This window comes from Nicotiana tabacum, chromosome 21, assembly GCF_000715075.1.
Source record: "Nicotiana tabacum cultivar K326 chromosome 21, ASM71507v2, whole genome shotgun sequence".
NCBI classification, from domain to species: Eukaryota; Viridiplantae; Streptophyta; class Magnoliopsida; order Solanales; family Solanaceae; genus Nicotiana; species Nicotiana tabacum.
Genome location: NC_134100.1, coordinates 67,027,036 through 67,049,571, shown reverse-complemented (window position 1 = coordinate 67,049,571; position 22,536 = coordinate 67,027,036). Strand labels below are relative to the sequence as shown.

The following is a 22,536-nucleotide window of genomic DNA, read 5'->3' as shown; positions in this document are numbered from 1 at the left end:
GGATCTACCTTGATCCCATCACAAGACACTATGTGGCCCAAGAATGCCACTGAATCAAGCCAAAATTCACACTTAGAAAATTTTGCATACAACCTCTTCTCCCTCAAAGTCTGAAGCACGGTCCTCAGGTGCTGCTCGTGATCTTCCCGAGACCAGAAATAAACCAGGATGTCATCAATAAATACAATGACGAAGGAATCAAGATAAGGCCGGAACACACTGTGCATCAAATGCATAAAGGTTGTTGGGGCATTGGTCAGACCAAATGACATGACAAGAAAATCATAGTGACCATATCTGGTCCTGAAAGCAGTCTTCGGGATATCCGGCTCCCGAATCTTCAATTGATGATAGCTAGAACGCAAGTCAATCTTAGAAAACACCCTGACACCCTGTAACTGATCAAATAAATCATCGATGTGAGACAAAGGATACATGTTCTTCACTGTAACCTTATTCAACTGCCGATAATCAATACACATACGCATAGAGACATCCTTCTTCTTCACAAATAAGACCGGAGCACCCCAAGGTGATACACTGGGCCTGATGAAACCCTTATCAAGAAACTCCTGCAACTGCTCCATCAACTCCTTCAACTCAGGAGGAGCCATACGGTAAGGAGGAATAGATATGGGCTGAGTGCCCGGCAACAAATCAATGCTGAAATCAATATCTCTATCGGGTGGCATACCCGGAAGATCAGCTGGAAAAACATCAGGGAAGTCCCTCACTACTGGGATTGACTCAACTATAGGGGTATCTATACTGACATCTCTCACATAGGCCAAATACACATCACACCCCTTCTCAACCATTCGCTGAGCCTTAAGAAATTAAATGAAGCTTCGAGGAGTATACTCTAAGGTACATCTCCACTCTAATCTCGGCAAGCATGGCATAGCCAGCGTCACGGTCTTAGCGTGACAATCAAGAATAGCATAATGGGGCGACAACAAGTCTATGCCCAAGATAACATCAAAATCTACCATACGGAGTAATAACAAATCGGCTCTGGTCTCAAAACCACTAAGAGTAATCAAACATGACCGATATACGCGGTCCACAATGAGAGAATCTCCCACAGGAGTAGATACATAAACGGGGGAACTCAAAGAATCCCGAAATATCCCAAAATGTGGAGCGAAATAAGAAGATACATATGAATACGTAGAGCCTTGGTCAAATAATACTGATGCATCCCTATGACAGACAGGGACGATACCTGTGATGACTAAATCTGAAGCGACAGCCTCTGAATGGGCTGTAAGGGCATAGTACCTGGCCTGGCCTGGCCTCCCCCTCTAGGGCGACCTAGACCTCCCTGACTTCCACCTCGAGTTGGCTGAGGAGGTGGGGTGGCAGCTGGGGCTAAAAGAATGGCCGGAGGACCCGGTGGAGCATGTGGAGGCTGATAAGTCTGTGGAGGTGCACCCCTCCTGGCTCTGGGGCAATCTCTAACCATGTGACGAGTGTCACCACACAAAAAACAACCCCTCGGGGGACGCGGCGGCTGAGATTGACTCGGACCTGGCCTGCTGGACTGGCCGGTAATAGCACCTCGAGCAAGAGGCATACTGGATACTAGCAGTGCATAATAGGGCTCTTGAGGTCTAGGAGGAGCTGGAACACCGTTGGCTGCAGGAAGAGCTGAATGAACAGGGTGACTCACAAAACCCCTACCATAGCGTGTTGCTGGTGCACGTGCTCCCGAATAATGACCAGTCTCTCGAGACCTCTTGGCCTCTCTCTCCTCTCTATCCCGGGCGAACATGCCCTCCACTCTCCTCGTAATGCTCACTGCCTGCTGATAAGTGATGTCCATCTCCAACTCCCTGGCCATACTGGTCCGAATATTGGGGTGAAGTCCCTCAATGAAGCGACTAACCCTCTCTATGACTGTAGAATTCAGAGCCGGTGCATAGCGAGATAACTCACTGAAATGGACTGCATACTTCGACACAGTCATAGCACCCTGACGCAGCTGCTCAAACTCTACACGCCAAGCATCACTGGGGCTCTGAGGAACATACTCACGCAAGAACATCTCTGAAAACTGAGTCCAAGTGAGTGAGGTTGCCTCGTCCGGACTACTCAGCTCATAGGCACGCCACCATTGATATGCTGCTCCCTTCAGCTGGAAAGCGATGAAAGAGACCCCACTCATCTCCACAATGCCCATAGTGCAGAGAATACGATGACACTCCTCAAGAAAACCCAGAGCATCATCTGAAGCTAGTCCGCTGAAAGTAGGTGGGTGGTACTTCTTGCACCTCTCAAGTCTGAGCTGCTCTGCCTCAGAAGCAGCTACCCTAGTCTCATGCTGAACCGGAGCCACTGAGGGCGTAGGAATATACTCTGGGGCCTGATCAACCTGGACCCTCTGCTCAGGAGTGCGGGCTGCGGGAGTCTGTGCCCCTCCCCTGGCGTGATATGTAGCGGGAGCTATCGGAAATAGTCCGGCCTGAGCCAGAGTGCTGAACATACTCATGAACTAAGCTAAAGTCTCCTGGAGGGCTGGAGTAGCAATAGGGATCTCTGATGCCGGCCCTCCAGCTGGAGCTATTGGGGGCTCCTCTGACACAGCTCTCGCAGGTGCTCGGGCTGCACCACGTGGTAGTCCTCTACCCTGACCCCGGCCTCTAGAGGCTCTGACAGGGGGCTCGGGTGCCTGATCGCCGGTCCTCCCGGTACGGGTCCTCACCATCTGTGAGAAAGAATAGAATAGAGTTTTAGAATTTTGATGTCAATAACTCGCACGACAAGGAAATAAAAGGAATATAATTGTTCTTAACAGTTTCATAGCCTCCCAAAGAAAGTACGGACATCTCCGCACCGATCCGCGAGACTCTAATAAATCGGCTTGTGACTCGCGACTCCTATGAATCTAGTGCTCTGATACCAACTTGTCACGATCCAAATTAACCCTCCGTAAGGTGTCGTGACGGCACCTAGTCTTTACGACTAGGTAAGCCTAATATTTCAAAAAATGTAAAGAAAACATAGCATTTTAAAGATAAACAGCATATTGTGAATAACCAAAAGTAGTACCACTCAGCATATACAAAATAATTTTCCAAGACCCGGAATATAACTAAGTCACAAGTTGCTATAATCTATGTAGCTCTATACAAAAGTTTGAAGATAATAAGGAAAATCTCTAGGCGAGGGAGTAGAAGGGGACTCCGAGGATCTGCGGACGCAAACAGAAATACCTTGAAGTCTCCTAGAATCAGCAGCACGCACTAACCCCGAGGCTGATAGCTCGCACCTGGATTTGCACACGTAAACATGTGCAGGAAATGGCATGAGTACACCACAATGGTATCCAGTAAGTGCCAAGTCTAACCTCGGTCGAGTAGTGACAAAGTCAGTTCAAGGCCCTACCGGTATAAATATAATAAATTAAACAGTAAAAGATATAAGTAAGTTTCACGGTAAACAGTTAAAGAAAATTCTCGAAAATCTAACAGTCAAGGGAATCCTCGGGTCAGAACAAGGTAAACACAATGTGGAATCTCCCAGGATACCGTCCCGTAGTTCCGAATGAATATGCAGTACAAGGGGATATCCCGGAATACGCCCGTAGTCCCAAAGTAAATATGTAGTGCTGAGGGATCTCCCGAAATACGTCCGTAGTTCCAAAATAAATATGCAAGACAGGGGTATCTCCCGGAATACGTCCGTAGTCCCAATTTAAATATGCAAGACAGGGGGATCTCCCGGAATACGTCCGTAGTCCCAATTTAAATATGCAACGCAAGATGAAATGACAGGTATGGCATCGAGTTATACAGTTTACACTGAACACAGATAAGGAAAGTAGGGACTTAACTAAGCATGACGCACAGAATGTCATATAGGCAGTTAAAACACGTAAGCATGCTTCTCTAATCTAAGCTAAGAAATTAAACGTATTAGTGCAATTTAATAAGGGAAAACATTTTATGATTTAGAAAGGAAAAACAGGTTTTTTTTGCAATAATAACCCTTGTACGTACTCGTCACCTTATGTACACGGGCATTGGGCCGCATATGCGAGCCCGCTTCTGCGGTCCCCCCACTGCACCTGCGATCCCAACTGCCCAGGCCCATAACTGCATATGCGGTTCCCTATCCGCTTCTGCGGCTCCGCACATTCGGTCCAATATCCGCAGGTGCGAAAATAACAGGTGCAACAACTTCAGAAAAGGCATAAGTCCCCAAACCAATCTGTTAAGCATCCGAAACTCACCCGAGGCCCCCGGGACCTCAACCAAACCTACCAACCAATCCTATAACACCATACGAACTTAGTCGAGCCTTCAAACCGCATCGAACAACACCAAAATCATGAATTAAGCACGGATTCAAGCCTAAGAATTTAGAATTTTTCAAATTCTACAAACGACGTCGAACCACATCAAATCTAGTCCGAATGGCCTCAAATTTTACACACATGTCACAAATGACACTACGAACCTATAACCACTTTCGGAATTCCATTCCGAGCTCGATATCAAAATTTTCACTATCAACCGAAATCGCCGAAAAACTAACTTTCGCCAATTCAAGCCTAAATCTACTACGGACCTCCTAAACACATTCCGGACGCGCTCTTAAGCTCAAAATCACTCAACGGAGCTAACAGAGTCGACGAAATTCTATTCCGGATCCGTCTTCATACAGTTCCGACTACGGTCTAATTTCTAAGGCTTAAACTCACAACTTAGGATTAAGTGTCTCAAAACTCCCCGAATTCCATAACCAATCACTACGGCAATCCCAAAAGCAGAAACAAATATGGGAAAAGCGGATATTAGGGGATCGGGGCTCTAATTCTCAAAACGACCGGCCGGGTCGTTACAGTCCCTTTGTCCTAATTTATGTGACAATGTTTGATTAGATATAAAGTTTTAGAAAAAAAGAAAGATTTTTAAAACTTGTGACGTAGATATTTGTATGGGTGTAAATTATCTCATTAATCTCATTAAGGTTAAAAGGAGAATATTAAGGTTAAATCATATATTCTTTTGGAACATATCAAAAAGGAAAGATTGTAACATAAATTGGAAGGGAGGGAGTAATTAAAAAAAAGATAGATCCTACCTAAAATTGATAATGAGTCCTAACCCACCAATTTGAGCACGTCGATTGTCAATGTTTTCCACAATGCAAAAACAGACAAAACGCCCCCCCCCCCCCCCAAACTAGTTAACCAAGACCTCCAACAAAAACTAATCTAAACATACGCCATTCCCTCCAATTACCAGAAACAACAACAAAAGCTAAACGTAAAATTTCATACAGCAAATTAGATCTCTCAAGCTTACAACCTTAGCCACTACCACATGGACTAAAACCTCGTTAAAGTTTAATCAGCGCGACAAGCTCATAGACCATATTCCACCCACTTCCCAATGCAAATGAACAAGAGTTAGCTTGATTGCCCTTTATCTCTTCAATTTGGATTCTTTAGTTTGATTCAAATGTTAAAATAATTAAAAAGACGTGAATTACAAATGGAATAGCATATCCAGCTTACTCTATCGATAGCCCAGCAAGATAAAGGCCACAACCCTTCCAATTCTTAATTCATGGTGGCACAATTCCAGTCAATTGATCGATCAAGAATTTAAACAACTGATTTGGTGTGGTGGCATTGTTTCCTATTTTTCTTTCTAATTCCTAACTTATTACTCCATAATTCATTTTTACCCTTTACCTTTTCTTTATTTTAACTCCTAATCTCTCACCTATAACCTACTTTGTCTTCTTCCCTTTTTTTTCAGAACTTCTGCCACGTAAAATTGCTACTTTTGTTAGAATTTGCATGAATTTAATTGCTTAATGTATTTATAAGACATATTTGGTGATAAATTAGTAGAAAGGGATTTTCTTAAATTATTTTTATGCGTAATTCTTGATAAATTTAATATAAACACTTGAGGGTATTTTTGTAAACTTATCAGTTACAGTACAGTACGATACGGTCAAACAAAACAGCAAAATATTGTTTAACAATAATAAACAATACAATCTATCCAAATATTGTATTTATAAAACGGTACAATACAATACAACACAATACAAATACATTATAAAACGATGGGTAACAACATCCAAACAAGTTATTAGTCGTATGCATTTTTCGTGGTGTAAGATCTGTGACGTTAAAGAAAAAGGAAGTTGGACCCCACTCGTTTTTTCTCCACAACCGCAAAGAATTTGAGCCTTAGCTTTTAGGAAATGGAATCCAATTTGTTCTTTCACAAATATGAGGAAAAAAATACACGAATCAAGTTTTTTTTATATATTTTCTTGGTCGAAATCAACAAGTCTTTCTTTTTTACTCTCCTCTCGGCTGCGGGAAACCCACATTTTTAGGTAGTTTCCTCCTTTATTATTATCTTACTTATATTCCTAAAATTTAATAATAGATCTGCATTAACGCACTGAATTCTATAGTTGAGCGCGAGCAAGGAAGAAAATTGTTTACCTCCTCCGATCCAATATGATACCACTTTTTTGGGTCTAGGGATAGTTTATTTGGTGAACCTTCTTATATTTCACAAGTTGTGTATTTCATAAGTTGAGGCGGAGGGTCTCGTCCCCTTGTCCTAATTTATGTGACAATGTTTGATTAGATATAAAGTTTTAGAAAGAAAAAAAAGATTTTTAAAACTTGTGACGTAGATATTTGCATGGGTGTAAATTATCTCATTAATCTCATTAAGGTTAAAAGGAGAATTTTAAAGTTAAATCATATATTCTTTTGGAACATATCAAAAAGGAAAGATTGTAATATAAATTGGAAGGGAGGCAGTAATTAAAAAAAAAAAAGAGATAGATCCTACCTAAAATTGATAATGTGTCCTAACCCACCAATTTGAGCACGTCGATTGTCAATGTTTTCCACAATGCAAAAACAGACAAAACATATCCCCCCCCCCCCCAAACTAGTTAACCAAGACCTCCAACAAAAACTAATCTAAACATACGCCATTCCCTCCAATTACCAGAAACAACAACAAAAGCTAAACCTAAAATTGTATACATCAAATTAGATCTGTCAAGCTTATAACCTTAGCCACTACCGCATGGACTAAAATCTTACTAAAGTTCAATCAACGTGACAAGCTCAGATACCATATTCCTCCCACTTCCCAATGCAAACGAACAAGAGTTGGCTTGACTGCCCTTTATCTCTTCAATTTGGATTCTTTAGTCTAATTCAAATGTTAAGACAATAAAAAAGACTGCGAATTACAAATGGAAGCTTACTTTATCGATAGCCTAGCAAGATAAAAGGCCACAACCCTTCCAATTCTTAATTCATGGTGGCACAATTCCAGTCAATTGATCGTTCAAGAATTTAATCTCTTTTATTTGGCCCGTAGCTTTTCAAAACAATCTTAACCTTTTTTTTCTTCTGCAAGTGCAAGTTAATATCATATAGAAAGAAGAATCAAAATTACTTGCAGCACTAAGTGCTGAGATATGTATATGGGACTTTCTCCCACCAAAAATCTTATAGCGTAACATAATTTCCATGCCTTCAATAACTGTTAAAAGAAAAACTGTTAAAACCACAATTATCATTGTGACAAGCCATAATCAACTTCTTTTTCTAATCCAGGAGGTTCTCACAACAAAGAACTCACTGGCCTTCAATTCAACAGGCTCCACCACTTGATTATATGTCACAAGTGCAAATAACATTCTTTAGACTTAGAAGAGAAGCGAATATTAAATTGATGATATATCTTCAAACTGAACTAGGAAGGAAACACAGCATATTGAGTCTTATTCTGGATATCCAATCAACGCTACTAATGACTGCCTTTTGACAGTGTGCGCGCTTATCCAGGGGAATGGGACAGGACTGAGTTGAGAACTATGAATGTAAAATGGAATGTCAAAAGCAAGGGCATTTTTATTTCATACTTTGCTGGATGAATGATATTTAACCTACGTTCTATTGGGATGGCAGTTACAACATATAAAAGGATTTGTTTCACTCTTCAAATTGCTATAATCTAACAAAATAGAAAAAACTGGAGGGTCAGGACACAATTAATGGAAGAATGATACAGGTTGGACCTAAAGCTAAATATTGTACACCATCTGAGACTTCCTCCACAAATGTCAAGGGGTCAGTGCTGCAACAAGCTGCATTTGGAGAATTAAATGCAAGTTAAAATCATAAAACAATACTAGAAGAGCTAATTTGCAATATTGTAAGAAAAAGTGGAATTTAAATGACTTAGATATTAGTTAAAAATCTTAGGTTGCTGTAAAAAACTTTCTTCATGTTTTCCTCCTCACTTCTTTCCTCTGTCTCTCTCTCTCTCTCTCTCTCTCTCTCTCTCTCTCTCTCTCTCTCTCTCTCTCTCTATATATATATATATATATATATATATATATATATATATATATATATATATATATATATATAATATTCTCCAAACCTCTGTATTTCTTTTTCCATTTCATCATATTTCATACGGGAAAATAATCACAATTTGACTTCTCAATAAATGGAAAAAAGATTTTCAAATCTTTTAGCTTAGTACTAGGGTACAGCTTAAATAGGGCACCCAAAATGATGGAGGAAGCATATCCTTGCAAGGAAAGAAAGACCACCATTTTACTCGCGCGCGCACACAAAAAAAAAAAAAAAAAGGATGCGGCAACAAAAAATATGACGATGCAGCTGAAAAAGTGACTGTTTGATATAAGATGATACTATCATTAATTAAAAACAACAGGTTGAATAAATTAACTATGAAAAGCAAACAACTATGTATATATAATAAGGTCACGACTCTACATCTGGTAGAACATAATACAGTGCTCCAAAATAACGTCTATCATGTGCTTAAAGTTTTGGGTTATAGAGGTTTCCCATTTTTGCCACAATGATAGATTTCTTTGGATTTAATGCATGAATCCCCACCTTTCTCTGGCCCACACACCAACAGGAATAAAGGAGGGAGGAGGGAAGGAAGTGAAACAAGCGAGAAAGAGACCCAATATTTTCCATTATTAACAAAGAAAGATAGCTAAAAATTAAAAATAGATATGCCATATCTCATGTACCTGATAGAAGCCACGAGCCAAGCAGCAGTTGCAATAAACAGATAATTATCATCTGACCTCTATCAACAAGAGATATCACGAAATAGCCCTTTTGATTCATCATAAATCCATCTGCATAAGAAGTTAACTTTGTCAACTGACATTACAAATGAGAGATGTGAAACTAGGGAATCTCCAAGGTTCCACTGCTCATAAATTTGTCTGCATCTTATCAATTTTATTAAAAAAAGTAGGTTGCTGCATATAATCAATTCTCTATCCAAAAAATCTGAAGTGTATCATATCTTCCTTTCTTTTGATATGCTAAACCCCACCCAGCAAACCCATGCCCAGAAGTCTAAAGTGGCCCTTTTTGCACTTTGCTCCCTTGGTAACTCGAACTCCCAACCTCGTGTTTGGAGGTGGATTGTTGTTTCCACTAGAGTAACCTCATTTATATTGAAGTGCAGTAGTTTATCAACAGAATTGATTCCAGCAATCTAACGGTTTACTACCGCATCACCCCTAATCAACTTAGAAGATGCAATTAACATTTAAAAACCAATTAATGAAACAATCAATCGAAGTTAGATTCCTCCTTGCTCCACCAGAGTTCAAACAGAATTGCAACTCATTGTAAATGTCTCAAATCTAAGTTAAAGCAAGCAGAAGAACCAAAAAAATATGAAACAACATTTAGAAATTGCTCCACTGCTAGAAAGAGAAGTACAAATGAAAAAAGTTCAACATACTTGCATATGTAAAGAGGTCGTGATACATCATTAGACCCCTTTGCTAGGCGAGCTCTCCTCTCACTTTCCTCGGTAAACTTTCTTGCAGGATGTACTTCACACGGGCCTTGTATCGAGCCAGCCATTACTACGCTAATATAAGTAGACAAATAAACCTGTATAAGGACATGCAGTGTGATACGTAAGATTCTACAGCAACAACAATAACAAACCCAGAAGTTTCCCACAAGTGGGGTCTGGGGAAGGTAAGATGTACGCAGCCTTACCCCTACCCCTGGAAGGACAGAGAGGCTGTTTCCGATAGATCCTCGGCTAGAGAACAACTGAAAAAGAAAAAGTAATTTCAACAAGTAGGAATAACAGCAAGATGAAATTTGATTGAATCCAAGAATACAGTCAAACTCTAGGTAGTGATAGCCATCTATGGATAAAAGATATCATACTAACACTAATGCAAGCGAATTGAGTAAGACAAAGAGAAACGCTCGACTACCTACAAACCTTATACCCTAATCTTTAACCTCCACACCTTCCTGTCTAGGGCCATGTCCTCAGTCAGCTCCAGCTGCGTACGTAAGATTCTACAGCATGGAACATATATTATCTCTTGCGTGCTACATTTATATTGGTAGCAAGATAGACAAAGATGCAGGTTGGTAAGCTATATGTGATACATTCTCTGCAAAATCTTGTAGCTTTAGTCAATTAATTGTAGTCATATGCAACCCTCTTTATGATTCAATATCTTGTTCAATTAGTTTACCATCAAAAATGTCTCAACTCATCACTCGAGATGCTTTCAATAACAAACAACCAAAAAAGAGCGTGCTTTTTGCTTCCAATTTTAAAAAGGGCCCCCTTGCTACAGAACGGCAGTGAACACTAGAATCTCTCAATCAGAGTACATGATGTAAAATAAACCTCAATAGGTTCATACTGTCTTTTAGGAGGACTCTACACCTGAAAATGTTTAGGGTAGTTTTCTTCCAAGTCCAGTCATGTATGTGTCTGCCATTAGGTTGCTTCATATTTTGGTCAATCCAAGCTTTATTTTATTGTATTGAAACATGGACAGCAGATTAGTTGACAAGTGGTTGGAGATCTTTTGAAAAAGTTGCTGGACAGCTTATCCTTCAAGTCCTACCTGGTCAGTGGTCACCAAGTAATTTCCCCCTAGTAAAGGCTTATCCCAAAACTACTTGAGGGGAGAATATTGCAGATATTCTCATGTGATTCCTGTCTAGGCTCTCTTCTAATCCTCTCCCTCTTCTCCCTTTCTTAGTTCTCTTAATTTCTTCTAAGCAACTCTCAGTTTCTGCATGTTTTCATAGTCCATCCAGTCTCAAAACAACACTATTTCTCTAATTTATCACTCCTCCCCAAGTTCCATCAGTTTAAGTCAACATTAAAGAACCCTTTTATCCAGTTGTCGTATGGTACGCAGGCTGAGGTTATGGGGGATATCATATCCTCTCATATTGAAGTGTATAAAAGAATATATGCATCATATTGGGATTTTTACATAATGGATTGTGCAGATAAATTTTCATTCCTGAAATACCCCTAGGCAAATTTTAAAAAAAAATCACCGGGTAAATGACAGAAGAAAGCCAAAATGTACAATTAACAAAAAGGATAATTTAGAGCTACGAGTGCAGCAGGAAATAGCAGAAAATTTAGATGACAATTTTGAACAAGAAATTAAAATCTTTTATTAGCATTAAACAAGATATGATCAAAAAACTTAAAAAGAAGAAACTGGAAGAAGTAATGTATTTTAGGAAAAGAAAGAGATGGACGGACGTGGGGAAGAGAAATTAGGGGTGGACATAGGGACGAAGGAGACTAGTGTGATGACAAGGTGAGGTATCAGAGATGTTGGAAAGACGGTCGCCAGAGAGGGGGGGTTTAGAAGATCAGGGGAAAAATACATAAATAATCAAATTAGAAGAGAAGAAATAATGCGTGAAAAAAAGGAAAGAAATGGACGGACGGGTGGGGTTGAAAATTAGGGCTTGGGGTATGGGGATGGCAGACAGCTATGGGATGAGATGGTAGAAGACTCTGGGCCAGCAGGGCAGGGTTGAATATATATAGGTATGGGGGTCATCAGACAGTATTTTAGTGGGTGTTTCTAACTTGACTTCTTACAAGAAATTATCTAGAGCCTAACAGAAAAGAGTACAAAATCAGCATCATCGGAGAGAAACAAATCAAATCTACAGCAATCACCATCGCCAACCCTTCATAACATTTGAGACTCATAGCAACCTCCCACGTAGATTAGAATCATTCAAGGTTTCATTTGAGCTCCATATTCAGAAAAAAATGAATACAACACCCAAATGGATAAAGCACAAGTTGAAAAAAAGGGTGGTGACACTAATAACTTCAACAGACATAACTAGTGATGACGATTGATGCATCTTCATTTTCATCCTTAATGCTTTAAACACTAAATGAGCTATGCACAAGTACACTGCATCTCCATCACATCAATGCATTCTAGCAAATATGCATTTATCTAAAGCAAAATTTACATGCATGATGATGACAACAAAAGACCACACAATCATGAAAAATCAAAATCATGTCATCCCTAGCCATAGCAAGTGTACCAAAATACAAGGAGAAGACAATTTAATTATTTGTTTACCTCATTATTGTTCTCCACGCACGGGCGGCCTACAGATTGTGGTAATTCCCGTGCAAAGTAACATTGATTGACAGTAACCCACTTTGTTCCTGCTTTTTTGTCCTCCCACATAGTCTGCAAGTAAAAAGTCTAGGCTTCTTCAAATGAATCACGAGGATACATATCAAGAGAAAGTATATATGTGGTAGCAAGACTACCGAGGCCATAATTATGCAGAGCTTGAGATATTTGCTATGCTCGTAAAGACTAAGAGGAAAATTTACATAATAGCTTATTAGGCAAATAGCGTTAGCAGAATCATCGCAGTTAGCAAACAATACGGAAAAGCGCAAATTTGCACACACCCAATGACAGATATAAAAGTTTCTATCTTTATACTCCTTCCTTCCATTATATATGACAATATTGACTGGACACAACCTTTAAGATGTAATGTGACTTAAATGCTATATTAGTAATCGTAGAAGATTATTAACATAATGGTTATAAAGTTAGTTTGACAGAGCAACTATCAGATCAATAAGTACAAAAATTGAATAGTTGAATAAATTTGTATTCATAAAGGTTGTTTAAAAATTATTATAGTATACTATTAGTGGAATGGGGTCAAGCATGTTGAAACGTCCCAAAATAGATGAGTCACAGTAATTGAAATGAAGTAAAAGATATCCTGAATATTATGCATAAGCATAGTGCTAGGACTTCAAAGTTGAAATATGTTAACTTGCACGCAAATGCTAAACCTGCACAAGCTACTGACACAGCTCCATGGGTCATATCAGAATATGACAGGCAATACTCTCAGCATTGAACCTAGTTGACATACAATTCAGAGCGGTTATAACGCCAGAAATGCTAACATTGGAACAAATAATGCTCAACATTTGTTAAGAAAACAATGTTATCGTTGACCCTATACAAGAAAGTTTTTACTTGAATAATCAGCCAAAATATTGCATACACTGACATAAAGAACAAGTAAATCATCCTTACCCAAAAAACCAAGAAAATCATAAATTCTTTAAATGGAAAGAAAGGTCAAACTCTGATGAAGTAAATGCTTACCAGAAGCTTTGAAGGAATCAATCTCTCATTTTCAAAACGAACAAGAGCATAGTCCTGAACATTATATACGAATCCGTTAATGCGGCAAGAGTGATAATAATACTTGTCATCTACAACTTGAAGAATGTTTCCAATCCAGTCAACATTTTGAAATTGATCAGATGATGAGCTACCACACTCAGCATCCCTGTTGTTGGCTATAGAAAATTCAGCAGTATTTATTTGCCCAACAGCTTGCTCTACGTTTTTAGATTCATCACTTGAACTGTTACCTACACTTGCTCTAGCGATGTATTCTCTAGCACCACTGGCCATGGGCTGAGTTTCATGATACTGCTCAGATGGCATCTCAGTTGTGTTTGCCACCCCTGCATAGTCATTAGCTTGCAGGTGATTAAGAGCTTGTGAGGGATCAGATGAATGGCAAACTGTCTCAGATTTTACAAGAGCCTGAGGTTTCAATTCGACCACTTTCTCTTCACAAGATCTATCAACTGATGAACCCGCAGATGTAGCAAGGCACTTATCACTGGAAATGACTGTCAGATTATTTGAACAGGATCTCAAGGAATCTTTATTCTCCATATTTTCTTTACCTGACGTGATAATATTTCCTCCCATTTCTTTGTCATTTTCCATCTTTGGCTCAGATGGTAGATTCCTATCGTTATTTGCCATAGTAACGGAAGGAGAGTTCTTCAAAGGAACCTTTCCATTTGCTATTATCTTCTGCTGAATGACCTTCTCATCTGGACCAGAAGCTTTTTTATCTGGTGATGATTGAACAGCTGATGCAATTGTAGACATTTTAGAGGCATTGATATTCCTCATTACACGACCATATTTAGGAGGCAGCGGTTTCCCATTAGTCATCGATAAGCACCTTCCACAATGCCATTCCCCTCTAGGAACTCCTTTTTGATTTGTCGTCTGGAGACATTTTAAGTGATACCCTTTCTCACAAGCATCACAAACAAGTACATTATCAACCTCATTTATCGTTGACTTGCACATTTGGCAAGTCAAAGCCTCATTCATATAGTCGCGAGACGGCGGAGTCCAGGCAGGCCGCTCCGAAAGACGGGGTTGTAGAAACTTCTGAACAATCTTGCCAATTTCAGCATGAGCATTGCTAAGAGGAGGAGACTGGACAAAGCTTGTTCCTTGTAAACGTGGGTGAATAGTTGGTGGATTTCCGGCTGTGACCTGAGTAATAAATGGCCTAGATGCTGTTATTTGGGGCGCCATACCTGATTTGGCATCAGCTCCTCCTTCAACTTTAATAGCTGGCTGCGCTGTCACCCTGTTATCTGGTCCACATTTAGCTGCTGGAACTGACGCAGGTTGCACCGACCAGGTTGGGGTTCTTACACCTGAGTGATCTCCAGAAGTTGCTGTAGAAAACAATATACTTGTGATGATTCAGATCAACAGTAAGAATAAAAAGTTTAAACAACGAACAAGATGGAATCACTAATTTCCTCGTACCAACACCAGAATACTAAATTGCTTTATATGCATCTTACTACAAAGAAAAGTGACAAGAATTAGTAGATGAATTAAAGGTAGAAAGAGATTGCCTCCTATGATGATACACAAATGGTAATCTTTAATATTGGAATCAATTTCTAGAATGAGAAGGATGCAAATCAGTAAGCACGCTTAATGAAGAAACCACATAGCATTCCCTTTTTTAAGTTATTTGACGCATGGTACAAGAACGAGACCAAGTATAGCAATTATTTTTTTTTTTTGGATGAAGTGACCATGTATAGCAATTATACTACCACCACAAGCTACCTCTGTATATATATCCACGATTAATTTGGATAAGAGATCCCCCATATGGGAAGTCAAAATACAAGTCCAGGATAAATCCTTGAGCACCTTTGACAGTTAAGAGGAACATATTTTTGTTACCTTGAACTTGCAATGCATGGGAATATCCATTTGGTCGTCCGTCCATTCTGAAATTCGGCCTTTCGACTCTGGGCAATGCAACTAGAGAAGAATCCCTTACAGGATTACCAGCGACAACTCCACTAGAGATAACTGGCCTGACCTCACTGGTAGGCAGTTGATAAGGTAAAGGCGCAGAGCTTGCCGAAGTTCCATGAACCAAAGGTGAAGCAGGTTGGAAGTTTCCAGAGGGATTTATCACATGACTTGGCTTATCGGGAGGAACCACACGGGCAACATGTGATGGACCACGGCCTTCAATTGCTGTGGCCATATTAGCTTGAGGCCGTTGAGATGAATATGTGGCAGAGGGTACAGAAAATTCCTCAGTTTTTTCCAACTATAAGCACAAGGGAAAGACAAAGTAGAACTCAATAAGATATATAAGCCACAACCCAATAAAATCAATTTCCACTCGATTATATTGGAACTATAATCGCCTAAATTGCAAGACTTTACAATTGAAGAACAGTGAATCTAATTTGCAACTTCAAACTCAAGTTCTACCTGCACCGGATATAATCCCTATCCCTCAACAACAACAACAACAACAACAACCCAGTATGACCCCACTACACTAGTGGGGTCTGGGGAGGGTAGTTTGTACGCAGACCTTACCCCTACCCTAGGGTAGAGAGACTGTTTTCGATAGAACCTCACCCCACCTTTCTCTTGGGGTGACTCGAACTCACAACCTCTTGGTTGAAAGTGGAGGGTGCTCACCACTAGAGCAACCCACTCTTGTCAAATAATCCATATCCCTCAAAAAGGCAAATTTATAAGTCATCTCTGATGTCCTATTAAATTATGGATATCTAAATCATAAGCATAAAAAAGAAAATGCAGCCTGATGTATTAAACTCCCATTATGCGCGGGGTCCAAGGAAGGGCCGGACCACAAGGGTCTATTGTACACAACCTTAGCCTGCATTTCGGCAAGAAAAATCATATGCATATATATATATATATTAAAAAAAAAAGGGGGGGGGGGGGGAGGGGGAGCACCCCAAGAGAATATAACGTAGGCATCCTGCATTGAGGCAAGCGTCAATGACTGTGACTGATTCCACGACTCAAACCATAAGTATATTAAAAATTGCTATTCAACCCCTACACTTGGAAAAAAGATCACAACCTCCAACTTCACCGCCCATCTTTGAGAAACATTGGGGCAATCAATTTTTTCCCCAGAAGGATCATAATTAACAAACGAGCATACCAATAACAATCCACTAAATCAACACAACAAGCACGCCTATGTACTCAATATACTTGCTATGCACATACACTTGTTTAAAACACTAAAATACATCATTCATTTCGATTCTATCAGTGGAAAAAGTAAATAGGACTTGAGCGGATACGGAAACAAAAAGTTGAGCTACCTTTCTTTTAGCCATCAGTAACTTGTCAGCAATGGACATTTTGGGAGGGCGAAACCCTAACCTCTGTTCTTTCAGTTTATTAAGACCAAGATCCTCAATAACAGCACCAAAAGCATCGCGTGGAAACACATCCTTGGGCGCGAAAGTTTGGCATACGTGAGCCAACTTTTCCCTTGCCACCACCATCACCTCCGTTTCAGCAGCAGTAGGAACCCTACCTCCTCGTATCTTACCCATAGCAGCAAGTACAAGCACCATTTCAGCAACCTTCTTCATAGTCCCTATCACCATACTACCCCTCGCCTTCTTCGGAGCCGGTGCTTCCTCCAATTCCACGTCATCAGCCGCCGGCCTCTTCTCTCCCACACCGTCCGATCTGAGCTCTGCCTGAATATCTACCGTTGAATCCATCAAACCCTAGGCAGTCCTGATGGACGACGCAACAAAAACGACGCCGTTGCAATGCAATTTGAATTAGTGTGGAACCTTCGAGAAACCTGTGAAGACGAGAGAGAAAAGAAGCCATAGGGGGGGAAGGGGATAATCAGAAACCCTAGAGAGGAAAAAGGGGGAAGGGAGGAAGAGGGAGGGAATGACGTTGTGAGAAAATTTGAAAAAATAATAAGGGGGATTAAGATTTAGGGAAGGGTTAAAAATTATACTCTACCTTTTTGTGTTGCGAGTTGTGCTGTTTTTGGTGGTGTAATTTGTGAAGTGTGTAATGTAAGTGAGTAGGTGTGTGCGTGAGAGAGAAAGGGTCGCAACCTCGGAGCAGGAAGTCTTTCGTTTTTGTTTTTAGAGAGAGAAAAACAGATAGAGCGCGACTTCGAACCCGGGTTTAGTATAATTTTTTTTCCCTTTTTATTTTCCAGCACTAGTTGCTGGCTTGCTGCACGCGTGCTAATCTCTTCTTCGTTTATTACACCTATTATTATATTATGATATTATGCCCTAATCCATCGTACCACATTTTAATGAGGATTTTTGACTAGATACAACTTTTAAAAATATAATTGAACTATGCATTACATTAGTAGCTATGGAAGAAAACATTAATAATAGTTAAAAAGTTTTTTGATATATAAAATATTAAGTTGTATAGTTAAGTATTCGACGAATCTAAATTTCTCAAAATTATGACAATTATATAAAATAATTTTATTAGCTGAATATTATCGAATGCTTGGGATATGAAAAGAAAGTAATCCCAAACAAAAATACATAATCCAGCCATGCCTATTACTATGCGGAATTGCATTTTATCTTAGCACCCCTCCCCCCTCAACCCCCGCCTCACCATGCTGAATTAGAGGATGAGATAAGGAGGAGATTGACTTGCTTTATTTGGTGATGATGAATGTCATATAAAGGCTCTCACGATCCAAAATTTTGTTAGTCGTGATGGCACCTAATACAATCCGCTAGGTAAATCAAATGATAGACAACACAATTTAAATAGGATAACAATAGTCAATAAATAAAATAACTAAGCATTATATACAAAATTTTAAGGAATGGTAGTACAAGTCATGAGTTTCTAAGACTTAAAAACAAAGTTGGTACGAAATAAATACATCATCTCTTCGAAATATACATAAACAGATTAATAAATCTAAAGCTACCAAAAATAAGAGGTAGTTATTCCAATCCCCAGAACCACAAGCTGAATCCAATATCATCAAGGTCAACTCCCGATCAAACTTATGAACATTCCAAACCTTCAAGTTTTCAACTTTCGCCAAATAGTGCCAAAACCTTCTAGAAATATTTAAATGCAAATCCGGGCATACGCCCAAGTCCAAAATCACTATCCGGACCTAACGGAACAATCAAGACTCTAATCCGAGTTCAAATACATAAAAGTCAAACTTGATCAAGTCTTCCGACTTAAAGCTTCTTAGTTGAGAATCATTCTTTCAAATCAACCCCGCATCATCTGAAAACCAAAACCGACGATTCGCGCAAGCTATTGTACATCGTACGAAGCTACTCAAGACTTCAAACAACTGAACGGAATTTAAATGCTCAAAACGATCGGTTGGATCGCTACACATTGTTGCTTTCTTCTTCTGTGTATTCATGTCGCATGTATCCAAAAGCTGATTATTTCTTCTTCCTCTTAATTGCAAAATACCATTATAGGTTGTGCTCGAGATTTCTTCTTCGTTATAGTTGCAAAATGAGTAATAGATTTGTTATTGTTTTGACAATTTAATAATTATGATTTATTTTTATGATATTTGAAAATACTAATTCAAATTTGAGCTCGTTTGGAGTAGATTTAGACGTCAAATCGTGTGTTAGATTGTTAAAATTTGAAGAACAAGTTTATGTTTTAAGATCCAATTTCTAAGTTGCATTAAAGAGATATAACTACTTAAGATCTGAATTTTTTGAAGTTGCATAGGAAGGATAGAAAAACTCAAGATCTGATTTTTGAAGTTGCATTGAAGAGATAGAACTAGTTAAGATCTGATTTTTCTAAAGTTGTACTGAAGAGATAGAAGAACTTCAGATCTGATTCTAAAGTTGCATTGAAGAGATAAATCTAGTTAAAATTCGATTTTCTGAAGTTGCATTGAAAAGATAGAGGAATTTCATATCCCGATGGGTAAATTTTGCAACTATAATGCAAGTATAAATATCAGTGGCGACCCCAAGAGTGGGTATCCGTGACACACTGCCCGAAAAAGACGCATGCCTTATATCTGATCCGTGAATTGTCAACTTCTCTTGAGGCGTAGAAGCTTGTTTTTATTAGAAATAATTTTTTTCCACATAAATAAAATTCATTGATATGCTAAAAATCTATGCTTGCTTCTATTATGCACGAACAAAAGTAGCCCATGCACTAGCACAATAAGGAAGAAGGGAAGCTCCATCCAACCAGACCGCTATTTTGACTCCATCTATCACTATTTTGAAGCATATCCAAGAACATGCAGAAGGCTTAGGTTGTAACGACTCGGCTGGTCATTTTGAGTGTTATAGCCTTGTTCCCCCATTTATTGCTTATTATATGCTCAATTGTTGTTATGTGACCTGCTAGGGTGGTTGGTTAGGTTCCAGAGATATTTTGGAATGAATTGGGACACTTAGTCCCAAGGTTGGAAGCCTAAGTTAAAATAGTTGATCAGATATTGACTTGTGTCTAAATGGATCCGGAATAGAGTTTTGATGGTTCTGATAGCTCCGTAGCGTGATTTTAGCCTTAGTAGTGTGTCCGGATAGTGATTTGGAAGTCCGTAGGTGATTTTGGCTTGAAATGGCGACAGTTGAAGAAATGGAAGTATAGAGAGTTGAGAACTTTGACCGAGAGTTGACTTTGTGGTTATCGTACTCAGATTTTAGTTCCAAAAGTTGGAATAGCTCCGTTGTGTCATTTATAACTTGTGTGCAAAAATTTGAGGTCAATCGGAGTTGATTTGATAGGTTTCAGCATTAATTGTAAAAGTTGGAATCCCTTTGTTTCATTAGGCTTGAATTAGGGTGAGATTTGTGTTTTTGATGTTGTTTGATGTGATTTGAGGCATCGACTAAGTTCGTATCATGTTTTAGAACTTGTTATTATGTTTGGTTGAGGTCCCGGGAGCCTCGGGTGGATTATGTATGGTTAACATATCAAAAGTTAGAATTGAAGTATTGTTGAGATTTTTGCCTTCTGGTATGATCGCACCTGCGAGGGGATTAGCCGCAAGTGCGGCTGAAGTGACGCAGAAGCGGAGCTGGGGATGGCCTAGGGTGTGTCGCATGTGCGAGGAATCTTCCGCATCTGCGAGCCCGCAGATGCGAACAAGGCCTCGCAGATGCGGAGAATAGGTAAGTGAAGCTGGCTTCGCAGAAGCGGACAATTGGGCGCAGAAGCGCTTCCGCAAGTGCGGATCTTGGAGCGCACGTGAGAACCTTGTGGAATTAAGTGAGCTTCATAAATCGGAGTTTTTATCGTAAAAGCGATTCTGCAGGTGCGGAGTTTGGGGCCGCAGAAGCGAAAGGACATATGCAGTGTTTAAATTCAAGGGATCCGAGATTTTTAATCATTTTGGACTTTGCAAAGCTCGTATTAAGGCGATTTCTGAGAGGGGTTTCGAGTGAGTTCTTGAGATAAGCCACTTTTGGTCATTTTTATTTACTAACATTGGTTACCCATTGAATTTCCCACCAAATTTATGTATTTTTAAAGTGAAATTTTGGGAGTTTTGGGCTAGGGATTAGAGAGTTAAATTTGGGGATTTGAGCGACGATTTGGTGTCGGAATTTGGTAAATTTGGTATGGTTGGACTCGTGGTTGAATGGGTATTCTAATTTTGTAACTTTTATTGGGTTCCGATACATGGACCCAGGGTTGACTTTTTGAGTTGACTTATTGACTTTTGATTAAGAACTTAGCATTTTCATACGGAATTGATTCCTATAGCTCGTGTTGATTGTATCGAATTATTTGTGGCTAGATTCGACGCGTTCGGAGGCCGATTCGTGAGGCAAGGGCTTATTGGAGTAGAGATTTGCACGGTTTTAGATAAGTAACACTTCTAAACTTGGTTCTAAGGGTACGAATCCCTAAATTACGTGTTATGTGATTGGTGTTGAGGTGACGCACATGCCGGGTGACGGGCATGTGGGCGTGCACCGTATAAATTATGATCTGGTTGATTCTGTGGTACTGTGTAGTCATCAGACCTTGTAGCCATTCATGTGATCTCTATGTGTTAGAGTAATTGATCTACCGATTTTCATGTTAGAAATCATGTTAGTCTATATGTTTATCCTATTGAGATCCATTGTGGTCATTTTTGCTGTTGAATTATTTGCTTAAATGGAAATTTGTACTCAGTCACATCCATTATTTGCATAGCATACCTCAGTCTTTGTCACAATTATTATTGTGTTATATATCAAAGTTTGGGCTAATTGGCATGAGATTTGTGAGCCGAGAGACTTGAGAGATTTATGACTGAGTTGGGGCCCAAGAGCCGTGTGTGGGTGAGATATGTGGATTAGGTTGTACGCCACAATAGGACATATGGATATATGTGGATTGGGTTGCACGCCACAACAGGCCTTACGGCTATATGTGGATTGGGTTACACGCCGCAACAAGCCTTATAACTATATGTGGATCGGGTCACATGCCATAGCAGACCTTATAAGCTTTATTATTATTGATGAGATCAGGCTGCATGCCATAGTAGGCACCATACAATGCTGAGTTACTGAGCATGACGAGCGAAAATTGAGACAGTCATATTGAGTACTCCGAGAGGGTGAGTACGTAAGGTTTTCATTGTGTTGCATCACATATGGTTTGTATATTGGCATATAGATATAAAGATGTCATATTACTCATACCAATCACACTTGGAATATTTTATCTGTGTTGAGCTTAACTGTTAAACATAGAAGCATGTGTACATTTTTTGTACTGTTAAACTCTGTATTTGTACAGTATTGGTTGAGCTCGTCACTGATTTCAGCCCAAAGGTTAGATTTTTTACATATCGAGTTGGTTGTACTCACGCTACACCATGCACTTCGTGTGCAGATCCATGTATTTTTGGGCGCGGTGGTTGATGATCTTGGAGTTTTTACCGTTCGGATATCATCGAGGTAGCTGTTTTGGCGTCCGCGGACCTTGACTCTCCTCTTCTATCTCTTAAATTTA

At 39.6% G+C, this 22,536-nt stretch overlaps 1 protein-coding gene across 4 annotated transcripts; it reads right to left on the bottom strand.

Moving 5' to 3' along the window:
* Positions 1-7,890: 7,890 nt before the first annotated feature.
* Positions 7,891-17,712, bottom strand: LOC107793234 (uncharacterized). 4 transcript variants are annotated; one of them, XM_075241618.1, is made up of 10 exons: positions 17,545-17,712; positions 16,878-17,374; positions 15,454-15,832; positions 13,534-14,927; positions 12,469-12,582; positions 10,314-10,393; positions 10,079-10,135; positions 9,813-9,967; positions 9,082-9,192; positions 7,891-8,151 (listed from the first exon to the last, which is right to left on the bottom strand). In XM_075241618.1, the coding sequence occupies exons 2-6, from the start codon at positions 17,286-17,288 to the stop codon at positions 10,364-10,366; spliced, it is 2,328 nt and encodes a 775-aa protein (XP_075097719.1). In that variant the 5' UTR covers positions 17,289-17,374; positions 17,545-17,712; the 3' UTR covers positions 7,891-8,151; positions 9,082-9,192; positions 9,813-9,967; positions 10,079-10,135; positions 10,314-10,363. The 4 variants fall into 4 exon arrangements, with proteins under 4 accessions (XP_075097719.1, XP_016471024.1, XP_016471026.1 ...); XM_016615538.2 differs by lacking the exon at positions 10,314-10,393; XM_016615540.2 differs by lacking the exons at positions 10,079-10,135; positions 10,314-10,393.
* Between the last annotated feature and the right edge of the window lie 4,824 nt (positions 17,713-22,536).

Coding starts and splice junctions, on each gene's coding strand:
- LOC107793234 (XM_016615538.2), bottom strand. CDS start 17,288: ATGGATTCAACGGTAGATATTCAGGCAGAGCTCAGATCGGACGGTGTG. Junction 14,928..15,453: donor CCATGCATTGCAAGTTCAAG/GTAACAAAAATA, acceptor TGTTTTCTACAG/CAACTTCTGGAGATCACTCA. Junction 10,136..12,468: donor GCGTGGAGAACAATAATGAG/GTAAACAAATAA, acceptor TTTCTTTTTCAG/TTGTTCTCTAGCCGAGGATC.